Source organism: Gymnogyps californianus, chromosome 2 (genome assembly GCF_018139145.2).
Source record: "Gymnogyps californianus isolate 813 chromosome 2, ASM1813914v2, whole genome shotgun sequence".
Classification (NCBI taxonomy): domain Eukaryota; kingdom Metazoa; phylum Chordata; class Aves; order Accipitriformes; family Cathartidae; genus Gymnogyps; species Gymnogyps californianus.
Window position 1 is genome coordinate 142,120,633 of NC_059472.1, and position 23,439 is coordinate 142,144,071.

Sequence of the window (23,439 nt, forward strand, 5' to 3'; positions counted from 1 at the left end):
ATTGGCCAGCTCCCCAAATCTATTACATCACTAAGAAATCTACAGCAGCTTGACCCGAGTGGTGAGTATCAGGCATTCAATCCATTAGTAAAATGTAAGCATTCAACTATGCCCCCGAAGAATATAAATACATCACGAGATAAGAGGGTCATGAAGCACACAACCGAGAAAAAGACAGCCTTCCAGTTTTTAATGTATACTGCTGTGATCTGCCATGGCTTCTAACCAAGCATCCTCTCTTAAATTTAGTATTTTTAATACAGCTGTTGTATGGACCCCATCTGTAAAATCTTTTTAAGTAAGTGGCATGATTTTTGCAAGTGTGATCATCGGGCAAATAAAGGCCTGACATGCACAAAGCACCGATCACTGCAGCATGTACTGGGCAGGGTCCTGTCATTTACAAGACTGGCCTTTTTCTGCTGCAAAGCATGTGTGTCTGTCTGCTCAGTTATCTGAGTAATGTTGCTGGTATCATACAGCCTGCTGTCTAGGGGAGTTATCCGGTGTGGATTACCACGGGTGGGTTATCCTGGGCGGGTTGTGCCGAATGGGTTATCTGGTGTGGGTTATCCAGGATGGGTTAGCTTGCATGGGTTATCATGGGTGGATCATCCTGCGTGGGTTTTCTGGCATGGGTTCTGGGTGGGTCATTCTGGTGTGGGTTCTCCCAGGTGGGTTGCCCTGCTGTGGGTTATCCTGGGTGGGTTATCCAGTGTGAATTATCCAGGGTGGGTTGTGTGGTGTGGGTCAGTTACCCGGTGTGGGTCATCCCAGGTGCATTACCTGGTGTGGGTTATCTGGTGTGGGTTATCCCGGGTGAGTTATCTGGTATGAATTATCCTGGGTGGATTACCTGATGTGGGTTATCCCAGGCAGGCCCCGTGGTGCAGGTCATCTCCACACATGATCCTCCCACGCGTGTCCCCACACGTTTCTCCACATGCGTGTTTTACACCCAGGCACCCCATGCGAGTTAATACCCACGCATGTTTCTCATGTTTATCCCCACACGAGCTTATACCCACTTGTGCTTCTCCACAGGTGAGTTTATCCCACGCGTTGTTTGTCCATGAGACTTATCCCCACGTGAGTTCATACCCACTCAATGGTTCTCCCATATGAGGTCATACCCACGTGTGTCCACATCCACATGCATTCAACCCCACGAGGTCAACCCACACATGGTCTTTCCACGTGAGTTCATACCCATGCGCGTTTCTCTCCACACAAGTTCATACCCACGTGTGTCACCCTCACATGGGTATGGACTCATGTGGGGCGACCACGCACGGGATAAACACATAGAATCATAGAATCACTTAGGTTGGAAAAGACCTGTAAGATCATTGAGTCCAACTGTAAACCTAACACTGCCAGGTCCACCACTAAACCATGTCCCTAAGCGCCACATCTCCATGTCTTTTAAATACCTCCAGGGATGGTGACTCAACCACTTCCCTGGGCAGCCTGTTCCAATCCTTGACAACGCTTTCAGTGAAGAAATTTTTCCTAATATCCAATCTAAACCTCTCCTGCCGCAACTTGAGGCTGTTTCCCCTTGTCCTATCGCTTGTTACTTGGGAGAAGAGACCGACACCCACCTCGCTATAACCTCCTTTCAGGTAGCTGTAGAGAGCAATAAGGTCTCCCCTGAGCCTCCTTTTCTCCAGACAAAACAACCCCAGTTCCCTCAGCCGCTCCTCACAGGACTTGTGCTCTAGACCCTTCACCAGCTTCCTTGCCCTTCTTTGGACATGCTCCAGCACCTCCATGTCTTTCTTGTAGTGAGGGGCCCAAAACTGAACACAGGATTCGAGGTGCGGCCTCACCAGTGCCGAGTACAGGGGGACGATCACTTCCCTAGTTCTGCTGGCCACACTATTCCTGATACAAGCCAGGATGCTATTGGCCTTCTTGGCCACCTGGGCACACTGCCAGCTCATATTCAGCCAGCTGTTGACCAACACCCCCAGGTCCTTTTCCCTCAAGCAGCTTTCCAGCCACTGTTCCCCAGGCCTGTAGCGTTGCACATGTGGGCATGAACTCACGTGGGGCTGACACGCATGATCCCCACACGAGCTTATACCACGTATCACCCCCCACCTGAGTTCAACACAGGCATGGTCTGCCCACGTGTGTTTCTGCCCCACGTGTGTTTATCCCCCAGCGTGCTGCTACCCTAGGGCTGTGGCACCAGGAAGCTGCTGCAGCCCCATGGGGCTGAGTGGTGCTTCAGACGAAGGAGGCTGAGGGCAGAGGCCACCGAGCCGCTCAGCCACGGGACCGCACCGGACGCTGAGCAACGCCGGCAGCAGTGCTCGGCCCGGTCAAGGCCAGACCGAGGAGCTTCGAGATCAGGAGTCCTGGGGCGGCCTCGGCCGCAACCCCTCCGGCAGGCGGCCCCTCGGGAGCGGGAAAGGCCGCGGGGGCGAACAGCTGCGGGAGGAGGCAAGTGGGGCCCCGCTCCCCGCTCAGAGTCCGCGCTGGGCGGCCGGGGCTCGGGGCTGCGGCCCGGGGCGATGCCGCCCTCGCCCGCCGGCAGCCCCAGCGCAGCCCCACGGCCGCCGCCCCTGCTCGGACGCGCGAGGCGCCAGCCGGCCGCCAACCACCGATCACGGCCCGGCGCCCCGCCCGCCGCCCGCCCAATGGCGCCCCTCGCAGCCCGGCAGATGCCGTCACCCCGTAGAGCGCGGCCGCCGGTTGGCTCAGGCGCCGGCAATCGTCACATGGGCAGAGATCAGCCCAGCGCGGAGGGGCGTGACTGCCGCAGGACCTGTCCCGCGGCGCGCGGAGGGCGCTGGCGCGCGGGTGCCCGCAGCCCGGCGGGTGGCGGCGGAGGCTGAGGCGATGCTGAGCCTGCTGGAGGTCGGCGGGTCCCTGCTGGAGCGGGTGGCCGTCGGCAACCCCCTCTCCCTGGTGCTGGCCGCCTCCGCCTTCGCGCTGAGCCTCGGCTACCTGTTCCAGCTGGGTTACCGGCGCCACGTCGGGTCCGACCAGAGGGTAGGCGCTGGGGGACGCGCGGTGCCTCAGGCCGCCTGCGGCGCGGCCAGGGAGAGGCGATGGGCCGGGGCAGGGGACCCGGAGGCCTCCGCCGCCCTCCCGCGGAGGGGCGGTCACCGCGGGGCGAGGGCAGGGGGGAGGGAGAGGGCCGGGGGGAGCCGGGCGGCCTGCCTTCAGGGTGCGGACGGACGGACGGACGGGGGAGCAGCGGTGCCCTCACCTCTGGACAGCCCGTCTTGGGGAGCGCAAAGAAATGGGCGGTGAAATCCAAGTGCGCGGGAGCAGGCTCTGGCGAGCGAGGAGCGTTCCCAGCCTCCCCAGGGACGGTTTCTGACGGGAATGTTGGACTGGCTGGTCCCTTCGCCCAGCTGGTCGGTACCACATGAAGCAGAGGTGCTTAGGTTTTGGAGAGGCAAAGGCCGTGCCCGGTACTGTTTCATCAGTGCAGCTTAAAAGAAGGCTCCCACATATGTATGAAACTCGTTGCTAAGCGGAGGTTGATGCTTTTGGGGGACTGTTTAACAAATTGTCAATGCTGGTTATTTTCTGACTGCTTTCTTTCCAATTGCAGTATCTTTGTGCTTTCCGTTCAGAGGCAGGTTAGGAAGAATCTTAATTTTATTCATTTTATTTTAACCTCTGCTGCTTTTAAATGTGGCTCACTCTTACTCTATTTAAAAAAAAATCAGTTGTCCAAAGTTGGCCTTTTCACAGAAGAGTTTAAACAAAACATGTATAAAGCCTCCTCTGTGTTTAGTTTTTATGTAAATGGACAAGGTTTTATTACTCTCTGAAGAAAATTCAATAATTATTTTTCTCTTTCTTCCTCAGAAATACCCACCTTATATTTCATCAAGCATCCCTTTCCTTGGACATGCAATCGCATTTGGAAAAAGTCCCATTGAATTTTTGGAAAATGCTTATGACAAGGTATGTTTTCCTACATGACTGGCTGAGCATATGCTAAAATATTTTTGTGTATCTATTAAGTTCTCTATCTGGAGCCTGTTTAAAATCAGTTCATTCTCATTTACCACCTCCAATATGGAATGGAGTGTGCACAGTAGGCTCTGGTTTCTTCAGATCTCTTTATGTACATTGTTGTTAGAGAAACAGTGTTTTCTGAGATATCTCTTGTGATTCAGATTTAAAAAATATGTCTCTGTATTTGGGTAATGCTCATAGCTGAATCACAAGTTAATTAAAAAGCCATTTTCATGACATTATTTCTTGCCTTAATTGGGACCTTTTCATCTCAGTCTTTACTAAACTGTGACCAGGCTGGAATGTAGCTGACCACCTCAGTAGGTTTTATACTATAACAGCCCAAAAGAAATGGACTAAGGCAGTAGAGCCTTAATTCCAATGAAATAAGATTTATTGATCTGTTTCACATTATCTAAAACTTTCTAGAGTCATAAGCTTAAATCTTAGCTTGGTTACCTTAGGGAAAGCCAAATTTAGTATGTGAAGATCTGCTGGAGATGACCTTTAAACTTTAAAATCTTATTTGCTCTTAATTACCTGTGCATAACTCCAAATCCAGAATTTTTTGAGACAGTGTTTGTAGATTACTGGAGGCTATATGTGCTGTAATCTGCCTGCTAGTTTTTGTAGTGTAATTGATCTTTTATTTAAATTTTTTAAACTAAATGGTTTTAAAATGGGCAAGATCATGTGTGTTTGTTATAATGTTAGATATCACTAGTAAGTATATTAAGAACAGAATTTAAATGTGGTTTAAAATATTTATATCTTTATTAAATCTCTAGATACTTCTTAGGAGAGTGATTTATGGAAGCCTGTACATAAAGAGATATGGCTTTAATGATTTGTGTTCTTCTTACTTAAAATAAATTGGTATTTTTTTTTCTCTCTTAGTATGGACCTGTGTTCAGTTTCACTATGGTTGGCAAGACGTTCACATACTTACTGGGTAGTGATGCTGCTGCTCTATTCTTCAATAGTAAAAATGAAGATCTGAATGCAGAGGATGTATACTCTCGGTTAACTACACCAGTTTTTGGCAAGGGAGTTGCTTACGATGTCCCTAATGTGGTACGTATTTTAAGTATGAGTAGAAAAGTAGCATAATTTAAATTCTGAGTAGGCAGCCCTGAGCTCTTGGCTCTGTATGATGGAGTTGTGTGTTCATATGCAATTCTGGCATATTGCAGTTCGTAAACTGTCTCAGTTGGATAATCAAGACTGAACATGTTTAGGTTGCTTTATTTACCACCTGGCCATTTGTCAGTCTGGGTGCTATTTTTTGTTCTTGAAACCATCTGATCCCACCATAGAGGAAAAACTAGTGAGCGAGTCTCTTTTTCCTTCCCTTACAGCATGCCACTGACTGCAGTTTTCTTTTCCCTTACAAGCAACTTCAGGTCTTCCTTCTGAGAGAGCTTTAAGAGTGCTAATTTTTCATTTATGCCACGCCAAATCTAGGTCCAGGACTATTAATTTGACAATTTGCACCACAAGGTTTGTCTTGCTCGGACAAAAATCACTCTGTATATGTTTGCAGAATACAGTCTGCATGGGTCCGGAAGCACAGTGGCTGTGTCATGTGCCATTGTTTCCGAGCTAAGTGTTGGTTGCTTTCTTGTTTGTGCATGTTGTCTGGCATGCCAGACTCTTAAACTGCAGAAGCCAGCTTTTCCATGGACGGATTTGCTCTGCTGGGACTCTGTGTTCAGTGTATGTATGTTGACATCAACAGCCTGTTGTACAACAGGGTAGTCTGGTGGCAGAAACAGCATTGTGATACACTTCATTTTTGGATTTTCAGCTTTGGCTTCATTTTGTTTGTATAAATGCCAGTCATTTGACTGGTAATAGTTTCTGCAGCCATCAGTACTTTTCCTCCTTAGCATGCCTCTTCATTCTCCCCTGCTGAAGGCACTTGCAGTGATTGTTCCCCTCTTAATTATGTGGCTTAGGGGCAGTAATCAGGAGTCTCTTTTCCTTCATACTGGCATTTTGCAGTGATCCACAAAGTATGTATGTTGTTCTTACCCCATTCTTTTGGAAATCTCATATACAACTGACTACCAACAACTTGCCGCTTTGTAAATAAGTAAAGGAGAACTTAGTTGTCTCCTGCTTTGTCAGGAAGTGTTAAATTGTGGATAGACAGTGTCACAAAGTTTGGGGGGAGGATTCTTTGGTTTGGGTGGTGGATTTTTTTGCACTTGGCAGATTTGCGTAGTTCCTCCCATCCCTTTGTGAATGAAATCAGCAGGACTGCAGCCTGGATAACAAATAGGAGATCGTTTCTTTTGTCCTAGGAGACCTCTTCCACAAGTGGGGTCATTCTAACAGACTTGTTTCTGCCAGTTCCGACAGTCAGAGGTCTTCCTCAAAAAGTCAGGGATGGAGTCGATCCCTTTTGGAGCTGCTGGAGTGGAGAGGGTACATGATTCTCTGCAGTACATCTTTCATGTTCTTCTCTGGTATATACTGGTTTCAGAAAAGTGTCTGTGAATCAGACATAGACTGCTAAGTTGGCCAGATTTTCTCTGTGTTGGGCTTGTTCTTTGGATTCTGACTGTCATGGGATGTCTGCTTGAAACTGAAAGGTGCTGGTTTGTCTCTTAATTTTGTGAAAATTCATCCGCTTGTTGTTACAGCTGTCTTGACTTCTGCTTTCACACTCTACAGTTCATGGATGGATTTGAATGTCTGTCTTCATTCAAGAGCTAGTTCTTTGATGGGATCTAATCTCATCCTTCAGGAGTTTTATAGAACTGTTTATAAGCTCCTTGGAAATAGGCATTTCTTACAACTATGTTCTTCAGGCATAGAGGGATGATTAAGGCCTGCCTCACTGGTCCGTCATATACTGCTTTGTTTCTGAAGTAAGGTCTTTTTCTAGAGTTACCCTAGTTTTTTCCCTAGAGTGCGTTTGAGTTCTGCTTTAGTCAAGAGATTAATCTTTTTATATTACTCAGCCTTGGGTGTCTGTGGATAAGTCTACTTCATTCATACCTTTGATACTAGAAGGACTTCTTCCTTTTTATCTCTGCAGATTCAGGTTCCTCAGAAAATCACCTGGGCTACTTTTTTTCCACAGCTAGGAGATGCAGGGATTTTGTTATTGGCATGCACTGATTATCTCTAGTTGTGTGTTTCCCTGTATGAAGCTAGTGAGGTAGTGTCCGGTTGTGGCAGGAATGCATTCTGCTAGAGGTGAGCTGGCTTTTTTTGCATAGTGCTACCACCACAATTTCATTTCAGATGTCTACTGGGAAGGCATTTAGAGAGCTGTTCAAACTTTCATTGGCATTCTACTGTTGATGGATCATCCAGAACTTTCTTTTGAGGCCCTCTTCTCTCTGCTCAAGCTGCTAAGTCTCTGTGTCTTAGTCTGACAGTGACTGTCAGTCGTGTTTAGAAGAGCCACCCCTTACAGTTGACTACTTGTCAACTGTTGTTGTTGTACCTGATGTACCTGATGACTCTTTAAGAGGAAGAAGTTACTTACCAGTAATTCTGGTAAGTGTTTGTTAATATGCATAGTCTATATATCAGCTCATATTCACTGTCTCCTCCCTCTAAGCCTCTTGCAGTCAGTTTTGCATTGAGAGGAGCTGAAATGGCAGCGGATGTGTTCACTCCTGTGTGCCATACCTGTCTCCATCAAGCTGGAGATGGAGATGGGCTAGCACATTGCAAGGGAGAATGTGCTTGTCTCTCTGCTCTGTGGCATGTGTACCCTCTGATAGACTGCTGGAGTCCCCACTGCATTCTGAAAACAGAAGTTTCTAGGAAGTAACCTTACTTTTTACGCCTCTGGTTTTGTGAATAACTTTATAGTACATGCCGAGCCCTTGGTGGGAAGACAGTTTTCAGTGTATTGCTCATGGTATAGTGCAGATCTGTAGGGCAGATGCCCTAATTTGTAATTAGGGCTTCAAAATCAATTGAATCATTTTCTGAGTAGATGTCCTGTCAATCCCTTGAATGGTTCTCATCTAATAATGGGCTTTTTACCAGTAGGTTTGTTAGCTATGAGTCTATACAAAGAAAAGGAGGAAGAGGTGAGAAGGACGTGAAGCTCACCATTTTCCTAGGAAGCAGTTTGCTTCCCGCTTCTGTGTCTGACTTCCTGGGCAGTGAGATCAGAGGGCCTTGTAAAAGAAAGGTGCATCTCTAGACCAGAGGTAAAGTATTACTGCATGAGAGAAGACAGATGCTGTGGGGGAGAGAAAGCAAGGAGGCCACATAACAAGGAAAACACACTGAATCCAGACTTTGCAAGGACAGGTCTGATTACATTTGTGATTACGTGTCTAAAGTGCGTTCTGTATTTCAATCTCGAATGCTTCTTGCATCTTCAAGGATAAAGTTTGACAAAGATATTAAAATTATTTTCCGTTTTGGTACTGTAAAAGAGAACTGTAGCTCCCTTAAGCTAGTATTTTACTTGGATGTTACTAAACTTTTGCTTGAAAAACAAAGAAGGTGAAAAATGGACTATTATCTATTATTTAAATTGGAGTATCTGTTGTACCCTATAATCCTAATCATAATTTCTGTTTACTTCTGTATGTTCTTACAGTACAAATGATAATAAGTTGTTAATTACACTAATATGATGATCCTTGTACTGATTGCTTTTTCTGTCTTGATTCCTCTAGGTATTTTTGGAACAGAAGAAGATGCTCAAAACTGGGCTAAATATTGCCCGGTTTAAACAGCATGTATCTGTGATTGAAGAAGAAACAAAGGAGTATTTCAAAGCATGGGGAGAGAGTGGAGAAAAAAGTAAGCAAGATCAGATGCATTTTTCCTCGGATTTTCTGGGTCGGAATTAGGGCTGATGCAGTATGTTTTTGCAAATGATTTACTGCAGTATTAAAGAAATGAAAATGACATAGGTAAAACTGTACAGAACATCAGAAGAAAGATGCAAAATACAGATTTTGTTTAATCAAATTTAAGGCTATTGGAGAATAAAGCTGCTCAGAAAATCACTGACAGGAGTAAAGGACTATCTTCCTTTTGCTTTCTGAGTCAGCTAATAGGGAGTGTACCTGTTGCCTGGCTGAATCATGCTCGTTTTGCATGATACGAGTCAGCTCAGTGTAACCACCTCTTAGTCCCTAGGAAAAGATACTGCTCTGACTTCCCAGAGCCTGTCAGAGATCTTAGCTCAGGGGTCTTCCACCCTGAAGAACTGCACCCTTGAAGCTGACAAGGTTAGGTTAGTGATCTAAGTGGAATTCTTCTTTTAGTTCCCACCTGTCTTTCCCAACTAGCCTGCTAGACAGCCCATCGCTATTGTTGCAAGCCCACAGTGGCGCAACAGTGTCAGAAATATTACTTATTTAAACATGTATATTTACAGTATATATTATATAAAAATATAATATTCTTATAATATGTAGTACTTAAATATTTTAATACAATTTATAGTTGTTATTTATTTTATCAGTATATAATTTATATAATATACTTATATAATATAAAGATAAAATTATGTTATCATATTAAATGTATAAATATTATTATTTAAAAATAATTCAGTGAGCAGCAAAACTAACTGGTTTCCCATGGATTTGGATTTCAAGGTTAAGTTTTTGTATGACTTCTTTTGTATTTATTAAGGATTAAGGTTGTGCTGCGTGGCTTACTTCGGAAGGATTACTAGCTCTCCTAGAAAAATTTATAGGAAAAAATACCTTAGAAAAAAGTTGTTGAAATCAGTGATCTAATTAAAAAGTTGTTTGACGAGAGACCTGATAGACACACAGAAATTTAAAATTAGATGCTTCATTCTCCTAACAATACAATCTAAAATTCTATTTAAAATTACTAATCTGTGTCCAGTTACTTATTTTTCTCTTCTACAAAATAAAGAATAACCTGTAAAGCGTAACATCTCGCCTGAAATGCATCTTCAGTAACATTTTCCAAATCTTTCCTCAGACCTGTTTGAAGCCCTTTCAGAACTTATCATTTTGACAGCAAGTCATTGCTTACATGGGAGAGAAATAAGAAGCTTACTGAATGAGAAGGTGGCTCAGCTGTATGCCGATTTGGATGGGGGTTTTACTCATGCTGCCTGGCTTCTGCCAGGTTGGCTACCTCTGCCGAGCTTCAGGTACCAGAAATAGCAGATGAAGCAACTTAAGTGTTTTATCCAAACGTCTTTGTTGTTTGGTTGTCCCGTGCCCGCCCCCCCCCGCCGTTTCTTGTTTGTAAGCTAATCTAGACATCCCAATAAATCCTCATAAGCATTTTATGTGTTACTTTATACCAAGTTGCTAATAGAAGTGTTTTGAATCGCAGACGTCGAGATCGAGCACACCGAGAAATAAAGAGTATTTTCTACAAGGTTATCCAGAAACGTCGAAAGTCTGAGGAAAAGGAGGATGACATGCTCCAAACTTTACTTGATGCTTCATACAAGTAAGCCAAGGGTTTGAAGACTTGTCATTTATAGATGTTTTACTTTAGCTTTGAGCTCGTCAGTTAAAACTGTATCTACCAAAAAATCAGAAATATTCACTCGTGTTCTGAATTTTGTTGCCAGCAATTGGTCTTAGCTGTATTCTTAAAAACAGCTTAAAAATTTTGCTTGTAAATGGTTATTCAGGTTTCTGAGATTTTCATCAGCAGTCACAAGGTTGCTTCCTTTCTCTTTGCTGGCTGTTCGGTAAAGATTTTCTTTAAGGCTCCTAGAGAGTCTCTCTCCCTCTGTTCTCCTACCCCTAGATCTTTCACTGCTCCATTTAGGGTAGGCAACAAAAGAGAAGAAGGAGAAAGAAGTACATTAGAAGAAACTGTAAATGCTACTGTAACTGGAAACCTGATCAAATGAAGCTCTAACATAACACCCTTCAACCTAGGGACGGCCGTCCGCTGACAGATGATGAAATTGCTGGAATGCTTATCGGGTTGCTCCTAGCGGGGCAGCACACATCCTCCACCACCAGCGCCTGGCTTGGCTTCTTCATAGCCAGAGACAAATCGATACAGGAACAGTGCTATGCAGAACAAAAAGCAGTTTGTGGGGATGACTTGCCACCGTTAACTTACGACCAGGTTTGTATGTTACATTATTCCTGCTGGGTGTTTTTATACTTTTAGATGCTCATTTAAAAGAAGACAACAAACAAATGTGAAATATAGTCATATGCTTTGTGTTAGAATCATAATCTGGCACAGTCACTCTGTGATAACGCTGTTTGCCAATTACCTGTCCTCCATCTCCTCCTCTCCAAGTAAATTTTCAGCTTGCTACTGTTTTTTTAAATCAGTGTTGATTAAGGAAATTACAGTTCCTACAGTGTCTGTTTAAGAAATGATAGCTCTGTAGAGGAGGAAAGGGATGCAGTGTGACCTTGTTCTTTAATTAGGCATCAGAAAACACTCGTGAGACAGATTAGTAGACTAGTTGTATTTGCACTGGTCAGGTGTTTTTTCCTTCTTAATTGAATCAAACGGAAAAAAAAAAAGAAATTATCAGGGTAGCTAGTGAAGTACATGTAAATACGAGCTGCTCTTTGATTTTTTTAAAAAATTGTTTTTAAATGGTATAAAATACCATTTTGTTTGTGTTGAATAAACTTGGCTATATTTTGATATATCATTTTCTCCATATTTTCAGCTCAAGGATCTCAGTTTGCTGGATCGCTGTCTAAAAGAAACTTTAAGGCTTAGACCTCCTATAATGACCATGATGAGGATGGCCAAAACTCCCCAGGTGAGTACACCTGTGGGAGCTAACTTCGCTTCAGTAGAGCACAGGTGGGGGGTGTCCTGGTCGGCAGAAGGAAGACACAAGTGAGCAGTGTTTGCTCACAGGGATGAAAGCTGATGGCAATCCGGGTATATTGGTGGGAGCGTAGCTGGTGTTGATTGAGGAAAGCAATTAATACCTTGAACTTGGTACTTGTTACCTTCATCTGGAATTATTTGCGTCCAGTTTTGGACCCCTCCGGCCCCCAGCGATCAAGATGTTGATGAAGTGGAGCAAGCAGAGGGCCACCAAGATGGCAGGGGGTTGCAGCACTTCTCCTGTGAGGAGAGGCTGGAGAAGGGAAGGCTCTGAGGGGACCTAGTAACAGCCACGTGCGGTCTTATTCAGCAAAACTGACCCTTTCTTTTAGCTATCGGTCTCACTTGAGCTCAGTTTGGTGCTACCATTTAAAGCTATTTTTTGTTTGCCAGGTATTTTTAATAGCTATCTTGGAAAAAATTGGCTTGCACTTAATACAGTACAAGCTAGGTAAATCTCAAAGAAAACTTGCTGTTTGTACAAATAAGATGATAGAAAGTCAAATAATGTTTTTAAACGAATGTCCCTCCCGTGACACACGCTTTCAATAAATTTTAAGTTCATTCATTTTTTTTAAAAACCCTTTCTGTAGAATTGCCAGCCTTGTTAAAGCAGCTGAAAGATTCCCGCAACTACTTTAACATTGTGCCCTGTACAAGTAAAACAATAAACTATTAGGCTGCATTAATTTTAAATGAGCTTAGCCAAAATCTCTTTTGAAATTCAAGCCTCACGATATAGCACTTCAGGTAACACTTTAAAAAGAAAAAGGGAGGCGTTTTGTGATGTGTGGGGTCTTGTCTCTTCTCTTGTAGACTGTTGCTGGATATAATATTCCCCCCAGCCATCAGGTCTGTGTATCTCCCACTGTTAACCACAGACTCAGGGACTCCTGGAAAGATGCTCTAGAATTCCAGCCTGACCGGTATCTCCAAGATAACCCAGCAGCTGGAGAGAAATTTGCGTACATTCCATTCGGCGCTGGTGAGTAAGAAAACACAGCGCTTTCCCGAGTGACTGTGTACTGAAGCGGCTCATACTTATCGTCTCGTACAGCACCTCCCCACGCTGTAGTGTCTGAGGATGTATTTTTTTCTTTCTATTGCTGCCTGAAAGTTTTCTTACTGTGAAAGTGCTGTTAAAAGAATGAAGTCAATAGTTTTGCATTACTAGTAGCTGTATATTATTCGGAGTAGCAATCAAAACAAATCTTTAGGTTAGCACGTGTGATATTTGACTTGAGTCTTTTCAAGGCAAGGTAAAAACCTGGTAATGCAAAGTCAGTTCAAGGCAGAGCAAAAATCTGCATCGAGCCCTAACTGCCAAAACAGTTTGCAGATATCACCACAATACGGTTACAGTTGCTATCTTTCCTCAGTGTTGTAAACACTTCTTTGGTGATACGTAAATTAATGCTTTCTGGTGAGGACAGAACAACATACTCTCATTCAAATTACTTGGCTTTTAAAGTTAGCTTGTTGTCAAAGGTGATTTAATAACTAAGTATTCTAACTGCTTTTTATTACTTTCCTTCTAGGCCGTCATCGCTGCATTGGAGAAAACTTTGCCTATGTTCAGATTAAGACAATTTGGTCTACTTTGCTTCGTTTGTATGAATTTGATCTCATCAATGACTGTTTTCCAACTATAAATTATACAACAATGATACACACACCTAATAACCCCATTATCAGATATAAGAGGAGGTCACTGTAAATCCTGGGGCTAAAACCTTACTTATTTCTGTAAACTAACAGACTTTTGAATAAAATTGTGACAAAATGAGTGGCAGATGGAAACTGTTGCATCTCCTGTTAGGAAAGCAACAATAATCTCCCGAATGCAAAGTCTTGGCGTCTGTTTTGTTTCTTTGCCCACACCATTTAATGCTGCTGTGTATAATTAATTGCTTGTTCTACAAATTTCTCATTGCATTTTTAAAAGAAAAAGTGTCTTTTCTATTGATGTAACACTTTTAGGGTGCATGCCAATGCTTTAAGGTGAAGAAAGAAGTCATTTCTATAAATGGAACTCTTTGCTTATGAAAAATAATGGAAGATTACTTTTCCCCGGGTAACATGGGGTAAAGACTGCGTACCTTACCTCTGTATCCAATTCCTGTCAGGAAACAGGCATCGAGGGGGAACGTACTTGGTGGTGCCCTACTTTTGGTATTTGTGATTCTGTTCCAAGCGAACTAGGTATGGTCTTGGCTGATTCTTGGAAGTGCCCGCATACTTATTTAAAAAAATGCTGCTGTACAGCTGAGTAGCAGACAGACTACAAGATGTTCACAGAGACTTTTTTCACAGTCGGTCTTTTCTGAGAATAAACGATGTAAATGTCTAACTTGAAGCAGTTGTAAAATGCTTTGGTTCAGAAAGCAACAAATAATTTTCTACAAATTTCTGAAAGTAGTGATCTCTGAAAGCTTGATGTAAGTGTGAAAGTAACAATATGACGATACAACATGAATTTTGTAAATAACATCTTTGTGTATAAAATGGTCACAAATTAAGTGAAATAGCTGAATGTTGTCCCCCTTCGTACTGACTCGTGCAGGACTGTGTTAAATGGTGTTTGGTTCAAGAGTGGCGGTGATAAATGGTAATGAGCTCTGGCTCACAGGAACTTTGAATTAAATTTATAAACAAACCTCTTGTGGAAGTTTTCTGTGCTCAACCCTGTCAATTCTGAAAAGCTTTTATAAGTAAATTTGTAATAAACTTTCTGTGAGTTACGAAGTCGGTCATGCAAAGAGCTGCCCCCCTCCATCAGTGCTCACTGGAGCAAGGGCTTTGCCCCGTCTTTCCTGTTCTAAACTCGGGTGTAACTGCCACAGCAGCTTGTCTCAGTCACAGCAAGGGAGGGAGCGCAGTATCTTCTCTTCCAGCCCTGTCAGGTGTGACCTCAGAAACCAAGCGTGTACCTGTCCTCTCTTCGTGGCAGTAGCAGCATTTTGGAATCTGTAAAAAGTACAGCTGCAGCCACCACGAGGAGGAGGAGCGCCGTGTGAATAAGGGAGTGGTTCTTGAACACAGTTAAAAGCATGAAGTCATCTTTATTTCAGTACTTTGACAAAATACCCATAAAATTCAAAACTTCTACCATTACAAAAATAGGTCTCTACAAGTGATATTCTGTCTGCACTGCCAGTAGCAAATATTACGAGAGTCATGTAACTTCAGTAGCCTTGCCAGAAAAAGTGCAAGTAAACTTTGCTGAATGTAGCTCAATTTCATTAATACACAAGTTTCATCTTTGCACCCTTTTGATAAATACACACTTCATAAGTTAATCATTTAAATTAGCATTCCACAAATATACATGTAATTTAATGGTGGGTGGGTTTTTTTGTTTGGGTTTTCCCCCCCCCCCATGAACACCAAAGTGCCTATATACATAAATCCCAGTCTGCGTGGGTGTGTCAGGATGCAACTGTATACAATCGTCTAGCTGTGTTCCTATTGGTCCCACAATATACACATTATACAAAAGCACAGAAAGAGCACAGATTTACAGAAGGCAATCCATTCACATCACTGCCAGTGATGGAGATGTTGAAAGGGTATTATTATCTTCTCATACCCGCATGCAACTGAGTGTATGAAGTCGAACCTGTTAGAAGGAGAAAGATTTTCATCGAGATTACTTGGAATAAGTAGATGAGGATTCACCAATGACACGTTATTTATATGAATAAGCATGAAAGATTTTACATGGGAAATCTTTTAAGAACGAAACTTCCTCAAATGATGGATTTTATGCTGAAGTAAGTCTTTTAACACAGTAACTGCAAAAATCAAGCTTGATAAATTACATCCCATTGATCTGACAATTTTCTTGATGTATTCCTTTTACAGCACAAAAATTACCATCATCTATAGGACAAAAATGCTGTAACTTCTGTAATCAAAGTGGTGGTAGGAGAAGAAATTCCCCTTGTACTCCCACTCCTCAATCTTTTGGGTACATTTTTCTCCATCTAGCTTAAAATCTTAAGAAGATGCCAACTGAATCCTTGCTGCACATTCATTATAGATCAGGGAAAGTTAAAGTGTTAGCAATAAACTCAAAATCTATAATTAAAGCACACTTGTATGTCTCCTTTCAAAGAATTTAACAGTTTTCTTTTTAATGAGCTTTTTGCTACAGCTCAGAACAGCCTCTTAAGGCTGAAAATGCCTAAAATCAGAGATGTTCGTTATGTATCTCAGAGAACCAGCACACACTTTCTGACTTGGAACCGTGCCCTGTGCTACCCAGGAGTCACGGGGAGGCCTGCCTGAGCCCTTACCTGACTGCACACTGCCCAGTCGCCTTTGTAGTGCCTCCAGCCGATTGATGTAATCCGTTAAAGCTCTTTCAGGATCATAGTTCTGCAGTTGAGAACAGGCGAAAGAGACCGGGTTTAAGTCTGCATGCATACCGTGGAACCTAGGGGCAGAAGAACACAGACATTTTTAAAAAGCGAAATTTCAAATAAAACAAAAGTATCAGCAGACACAGCAAAATACTGCAAGTAGGGATACCTTACTGACTGCACGTCCCTTAACTTACCCATGTGGTAACCAGCACATCATTACCCATCTAACCTCCCTGCCATTTATTGCCCAAGCCATCATACTGCCTCCCCCAGAGAAACCACTTTTCCCAGTTGCCTTTTCTTTCTACTGATTCGTTTCCACCCGATTTGTTGCTGCGTTTCTTTGGGACAAAGACTGACCAGCAAATTCCTACTGAGACTGCAGCAGAAGCCGTGGTAGATTCAAGTTTGCTTTTCTATTAAGAAGCTTGTGTGAACAAGGACAGTCATCTTTACAGGATTCTGTCTCTCTTTGTTACTCTCTATAAGTAAAAGTCAAAAGTAGCTAAAACAGATTAAACATTTTTTCCATGTAAACTGTTATGGTTGCGACAAACTAAGATTACAAATGTTAAGGTTGTTTATATAAAAATGAAGAACCAAAATGGATAGAATCTCACATTCAGTAAAGATCCGAGCTCACAACTCCATATAAACTCATCAAAGGCTGATGGTGCTCATAAAAACGTTGCCTCTGATGAAAAATACCTGGTTTCACTGGCATCTGATTCACTGATACCTCTGGTATCACGGCTTAGCACAGCCACCCAGAAGGGTTTAATCAAGAACAAGCAGCGGAGCTACCAAGCAGCTTCCACCCACTCTCTGGCCACGAGGCTGCGGTAATTCCTCCCAGCCCACAGTAACCAGATGACCCTCCCCAGCCACAGCGAGTGGCCCTGCTTTTCCCTGGCCCTGCTTTTCCCTTCCTTCGGCTGAGGGCACCTGAGGCAGCTCCTCCCCACACCACACCCTGCTGCCAACCAGAAAGGTGGACGAGCAGCGGTGGTTTGCTTGGTCACAAAGCCTAGACTCTATAGACGTCGGTAAACGTAGGTCCATCCAGTCATCTACCACCAGTTCCAAGAACGTGACATAAATCGGACAGCAGAAGCCTGCACGCTTTGGCCTTGATCAGGCGATGAGTAAACACACGCTGAAGGCTTGAGATGTAATTTGTTATGTATCCTTACAAAAAAGTTAAAAAATCTTACGGCATCAAAGATTACAAACCTTAGCAGTAAGCACTGATGCATTCATTCAGTTAAACAGTGTCCTGACAGACAATAATAATCTAAAATAAAACATACTTATGTTGAAAGTTTACAGGAGATCTAGGAGACTCCATGTCTGACCTGGATCTATAGGAATGCCTTTGTTCTCCATAAAGATCCATGCCACCAGAGAATGAATCAGGCCGTAATTCATTACCTAGAAATATAAAAAGCAATGTCTTGAAAACTAAAAAAAGTAACACCTTTGCACTTTACTGGGAATCTCAAATGCAAGTTTTCTGTTTGCATATCACAAAAATGGTGTTTAACAAATGTAGACCACTTTCAGACTGCTTCAGAGAAAACCAGAGGTGAAATCCTGGCCTCACTGATGTTAATGAGAAAACTCTCACAGACTGAGTAGGACAGGGTTTTAGTACAGACCTAGATAGCCAGGAATTAATAAAGAAGCTCCTGATTCTCCTTAGGCTCCTACCAAAAAGCAAACAGAAAACCAGATTTCCCAAACTTTAAGCTATAACAAAAGAATGACAGGCTTTTGTTCTGAGGAAAAGGCCAGGGAGGGCTGGTCAACAGGCTCTGTCACCACCGTGAGGTCCTGTAGTTGCTACGATTCCTCTGCCCGTCCCCGTCCTCAGCATCCCCTCTCAGAGCTGGGGGTGCAGATCTCTTAAGAGAAACCCAGTGACGCAGCTAAAATTGTTTTTACAAACACACTCCGTAGGGAGAGTTGCCATATTTTTTTGAATCCCACCCACAATGGAGCAAGACAAGATTGAAGAGAAAGCAAATAGATTAGTGTCTGTGCTGAGCGCGGAAACTATCAGAAACCTGAGAAATAGGTTAATCCAAGCAATTATAGCAAAAGGAAGGAGGAACAGCACCCCATTCATTCCACATGAGGAAAATACAAATTAAAAACCATCTCCATTGAGCAGTGGTGCGACTTATGAATACCATTTTTTCAGTCATTACTGGACTACGATTTACCTGTGTTCTGGCTAAAGACATCCCTATTGATGCTTAGTATACCAGAACCTGTAACTCTGTGCCATCGACGAACCAGGAACTTCATTCTGCATTTCAAATTAAAAAAAAAAAACAAAAACAAAAACTTCAGGATAAATAAAGCAGTCTGCTAAAAATAATCTGCTTGTTGTATTCTAGAAGGCATAAGAATTTCTTGAACACCAAGCAAAACTAATGGATGGTCATCTGAAACCTGAAGATCAAGTAGAAAACATCCTTTACACTCCCTAAGAAAAACATCTTTTGTCCAAATCTGCTTTCAGCTTCACCTCTGCAATTCCAGTGATTCCAGAGGTGCTGCATAAGTCCAAGTGGACAGCAAATGGCTCAAGAACCCAAGCAACAGGGCATCAGCATTTTAAAATTATACTAAATATACTTTTTGCCCTGTCGCATCCCCAAAATTGTAACCGCAGAGCGCTATGAGTAAAAGCCTCACATAAAATAGGTACATGAACAGTTCCTTGAATTTATACTACACACAAGGCTCAGATCAACAGCAAGCAGAAGTGCTTGGCGGTTCAAACCTTTGTGAAGAAGGTTTGCTAGCAACATGGAGGTACTATGCAGTAATAACCTTCACTTGTTCCTCCTCATCTATTCCTATTCATCCTCAGTCTGAGGCCTAAAGTCTTGTGAATTCAAAGGACTACCTAGATGGATAAAATTAGTTCATAAATCTGTATTATACTTATGTGTAAGAATCTAACCTTTAAAGGAAATTAAGTTGCAAAATATACCTTTGTAATAAGTGCATACCCTAGAATTGCTAATGATTTTTTTTTCTAATATTATGACTTTATCCAATACACTCCATCTTTGATTATCAAATACAGAGCCCCTTTCAACTACAATCAGATTGCTTATTCCTATTACAGATTTTACCTATGCTCTGCTCAACTTGTCACCCTACACAGTATATACTATATTTATGACTACCAAAAATGTATAATTTAAACAGGATGGAACACGACAAGTTCTAGATTCCACTAGAGAGCTAGAAAAGTATATATTAAACTGCACAGTCATATCTGTTTGAAATCTAACTTCCTCCAGTTTACCTGGAAATTGCGATGGACACTCTGACTGCAGAGCGAAATCTTGTAAAACCCTTTGAATGATGTGTGATGATTTCGAGGTCTGTGTAGGAAGGCTGTCCACCCATTCGTGCAATGAGGGCCAGCGTGGCTTCTTCACACTCCTGGAATCCGCCTAGTAACAGCAGCAAATATTTTTTCTGATATATGAGAGCTTTCCGAAAGCTCTCTGCTCGTAGGTATTTGCCATAAATTCTCTACAACAAGAGGAAAATAAAAGGCCCCATTAGCTCCAAGAATGAGTACAGTTCTAAGACTTTTGACATCATTACTCCTACAGCATTTCTGTGATTATTCATTTCTTGCTATCATGGAGAAGACTGCATTACTGCTCACACTTGTTGAATGTAGCTTCATAATTTGAGGATCACCTGAGCAGCAAGAAATACAGCACACACAAAAGGACAACATAGGTGCTTAGGTATCGTTCTTGGAGAGAAAAACTAAGAGTCAGGTATCTGAGGATGAAAATTTTAAAACTGAATTAATATCTGTTTACTTAGAATAAGCAGAGTGAACACAATGAAAAATAGGCCCAAATCAAAACGAAAAAAGCAGCTGTAGTTAGTATGTGGGCAACAAAGTCTTCCTACCCTTAAGACAGCATTTTCAGAATCTGATCCCAGTTCTCTGAGGAAAGCTTCGCTTCTGAGCTCTGCTCTCAGCTTGGAGAGCTCCGCATCGGCTTGTTTCAAAGATTTCTGCAGTGACAGCTTTTCTCTGTTCCACATTTCCTTCTCAGAGGCAACAAGAGTATCGATATTAACTCCAACATCTGATGAGAGTCTAGAAGACTGAAGACAAAAGAAACTGAATTTGAACCACACAGTTTGGAAAAGCTTGAGCTGTGTCATTCTAGTCATTGGTTTGGTGGAGAGCTCATAAAGTTAATGAGAGAAAAACTAACCACTAATTGGATTTGAGGCCACCCTTGCATCCTAACACTGCTCAGAAGCAGTGAGTTTAGGAGCCTGATCAATGTTCTAGAAAAATACAGCTTCTCCAAAAAAAATCCCCCTCATTGGATCATACTAGCTTCATGATCTTGAAGCTATCTGGATCTATTTGCTACTTATCACGGTGATGAGATGCAGATCAAAAAGAGAAGCATGTGGAATTTAAAAGAAAAGAGCAGGTAACAAAAAGAAGCTGGGTAAAATCACAAAGTTTACAGTAAACAAAGTCGAGATATATTGACCACAGGACAAGAATAACTCACACCCATTTACTCTGCAGAGGGAAGCCAAGAAAGACAGACAGCTTGATCACACCCACTTGGGTGACTAGGACAAAGAATGATGCTTTTATGCCTACATATACATCATTATATCAGCACCACTAAAGACGTACGTAGTCTCCAGAAGGTTGTCTGTGCTGGTATCTTCTCAGTTCTTCCTCCAGTTTCATAACAGCATTCCTCAAATTATTCTTTTCTTCACTCAGTCTGCTGACAAAGCCCGTCAGCTCAGCATTTTGTCTCAGCAGCCTCTCAGTCAATGAGCTAGATGGAGTCCCTGGTGCTAGCACTAGCTTCAGCTAGAAGGAAGAAAGAAAACCAAACACAACTTGTATTAGATCCAAGTTGCCAACTTGAAAATAACTGGCTTACAGTGAAAAACTTTTGTAGATAATGACAATAACTTCGTTAATAACTTATATAAAGAAAATGTAAGTGCACATGTAAACTATAGATTAATGTGCCTTTCTCTTCTTCTATGCTAATCCTGTGTATCACAGCAGAATATTTTCATGCAAGCTCAATTGTACCAGCTATAACAATTTGCAAAGCTTTTCTACTATGTTTAGATTTATCTAACTTAGAGGAAAAAAAAAGCCTCAAAGCTTTTTTCAAGTCATGTTGAAAACACTTGCTTAAAATGCAGGTAAGGACCTAGTCAAGCTCAGTTAAAATCAAATATTGCTGAATTCTTTGTAACAGATTACCTCATTTCATTTTTTACACAGGTGCACACTACTCAATCTTCGACTGCCTTTCCTTTGGTAAATACAGGGCAGTTTAAGTAAATGTGTTGTATCAACACAATATAGTAAATATTAAATGTTGATTTTAATATTGCGAAGTATTGGGCAAAATTTCCTCAGTTACAGAAATACTGCTGAAAGGAAAATACCTTTTCTTAAAGAAAAAGCCGTGAGATTCAAAAATTTATAATTAAGCTGGAAAAGTTTTAATTTGAAAGTTGAAAATTCACTTTTAAGGTAATTAAAATTGAAAAAATAAAAGGAAAGAGGTTTTTACACTTCACCAACTCCAAATCAGCACGCTCACTGGAGCAGATTTTCCTCTATAAAGTACAGACCTGGATAAGTACAGACTTAACAACTCCTTGCTGGTTTCTGCTCACAGCTTATTATCCAAACTCTCCCACCAAAGTTACAACATTGCACTCTCACCTCTTCCAGATAGGACAATCCCGGCAGTTTTTGCAGCTCTGAAATAGCTTCTTCAATAGCGTTTTGTATTGCAATGAAGTCTTGATCATCCGCTGTTTCAAACTGTAATCTGAAACAAAAGCGACAGTTTCAACAGCAGGTATAGTCTGACGCCACGAGCCAGCCTGATAGGACTTTCCATCGATCCATACGCACTGGGACTTCAGCAAGTCACTTCAGCATAGTTACGGGAGACATGGCAACATTTTCAAGGCTGCTCAGTGACTCTAAATGAAATTGGCTCGATTTTATAAAGGATTTGCATAGAACAGTTTCCACTAATTTTGAGAAAAAGATGTTCTACATGAAGCACATTTAAAAATGTGGTTCTGCTTCCCACAAATTTGTTGAATCTGTGTGAGCAAAATCTTAGGGTATTTTCAAGATATAATGCATCCCGCTTTGCCCAAATGTTTCAGAATGAATGTTTAATATTAAATCACCATCACAGCAAAATAAAAACAGATGCAAATGTCCCATGGACCTGGTACTGTGCTTTTTTTTTTTTTTTTCTTAAGGAGATAGTAACCTGAGAAAATAAGAATCAAGATCAGTTTCACTTGACCATAAAATATTAATTTTTTCTGGGGGAAGCAAGGGGGAAGATCTATAGCAATAATCCCTAAATTCATCCCCTTATACAGTGAATTATTTCATTACTGAATTGTTTTAAAATGATCTACCTACACCATACCCAAATAAACCTTATCACTTTTCAGAGAAAAAAAGACAATTTTGCTGTAACTTATAAAGGACCATATTAAACATGTAAGATTTAGAGCAGCACTTGATACTCTGTGATCCTGTCTTACATCAGCATACCTCAAGTAATGGCATATACTATAAAACTAGAACAACCCCAAAATCAGTTAGGCCTGCAGTCTGTGAATTATGAATAAAACCCAATATATTAGCTTGCTGGTTGCTATTAACAAAACCAAGTAGCTGAAGACTGGTCTAACCTGCTAGCAGCTTTCCGAGCCAACTGCTTCAGCTTTGGAGATGCGTTTTGCAGCTTTTGTCTGACGTTCTCCAGAATTTCAGTAGCAACAGAGAAATCTCCTCCTCCTGTCAGCGTGGGGTAGGTTGATTCATTTGTCTCTGCTCCTTCCATTTTTTGCTGGAGAACCCAATTTCTTGTTCTGTCTTTGGGTGTATCCCAGGTAGTCTGTACATAAATATGTATTTTTATATATATATGGAATGCATGTGGTCCAGTGCTTTAAAATTGAAACATTTGATTCTGAAACACACCCAGAAATTGAAGAACAAACGATTCTGACACAGAAAGGAGTTTAGTGTGACTACACTACTGTTGTAGTGTACCACTAAACTATTATTTGAGAATGGTATAGTGTGAGGCCTCTTTTGACTAAGATGCAGCAATTATACAGCTACAGTGTGAATGCATTCAACAAAATCAGCTGGCAGGAAGACACCAAGCCTTTCTGTTTCTTCCCCCAGCAG

The 23,439-nt window shown here is 42.0% G+C and overlaps 2 protein-coding genes across 2 annotated transcripts in view; one reads left to right on the top strand and one right to left on the bottom strand.

Moving 5' to 3' along the window:
• Window positions 1-2,814: 2,814 nt before the first annotated feature.
• LOC127013089 (lanosterol 14-alpha demethylase) lies at window positions 2,815-14,487 on the top strand. Its single transcript, XM_050891685.1, has 10 exons — window positions 2,815-3,003; window positions 3,835-3,933; window positions 4,885-5,061; window positions 8,646-8,772; window positions 9,937-10,111; window positions 10,300-10,419; window positions 10,860-11,055; window positions 11,621-11,716; window positions 12,607-12,775; window positions 13,329-14,487. The coding sequence occupies exons 1-10, from the start codon at window positions 2,851-2,853 to the stop codon at window positions 13,505-13,507; spliced, it is 1,491 nt and encodes a 496-aa protein (XP_050747642.1). The 5' UTR covers window positions 2,815-2,850; the 3' UTR covers window positions 13,508-14,487.
• A 683-nt stretch (window positions 14,488-15,170) lies between these two features.
• The window catches only part of AKAP9 (A-kinase anchoring protein 9), a 122,702-nt gene continuing 114,433 nt past the window's right edge, over window positions 15,171-23,439 (bottom strand). Inside the window, 9 exon segments of the mRNA XM_050892833.1 lie at window positions 15,171-15,409; window positions 16,089-16,228; window positions 17,468-17,588; window positions 18,383-18,468; window positions 19,483-19,715; window positions 20,112-20,312; window positions 20,869-21,048; window positions 21,934-22,042; window positions 22,935-23,140. Of these exon segments, the coding sequence (XP_050748790.1) occupies window positions 15,366-15,409; window positions 16,089-16,228; window positions 17,468-17,588; window positions 18,383-18,468; window positions 19,483-19,715; window positions 20,112-20,312; window positions 20,869-21,048; window positions 21,934-22,042; window positions 22,935-23,140 (1,320 nt within the window). The 3' untranslated portion in view covers window positions 15,171-15,365.

What these genes read in the sequence shown, in the direction of transcription:
- LOC127013089 (XM_050891685.1), top strand. Translation starts at nt 2,851, where the DNA reads ATGCTGAGCCTGCTGGAGGTCGGCGGGTCCCTGCTGGAGCGGGTGGCC. An exon ending in CTACCTCTGCCGAGCTTCAG is followed by an intron (nt 10,112 to 10,299) that starts GTACCAGAAATA and finishes TTTGAATCGCAG; the next exon opens with ACGTCGAGATCGAGCACACC. An exon ending in TTACTTGATGCTTCATACAA is followed by an intron (nt 10,420 to 10,859) that starts GTAAGCCAAGGG and finishes CCTTCAACCTAG; the next exon opens with GGACGGCCGTCCGCTGACAG.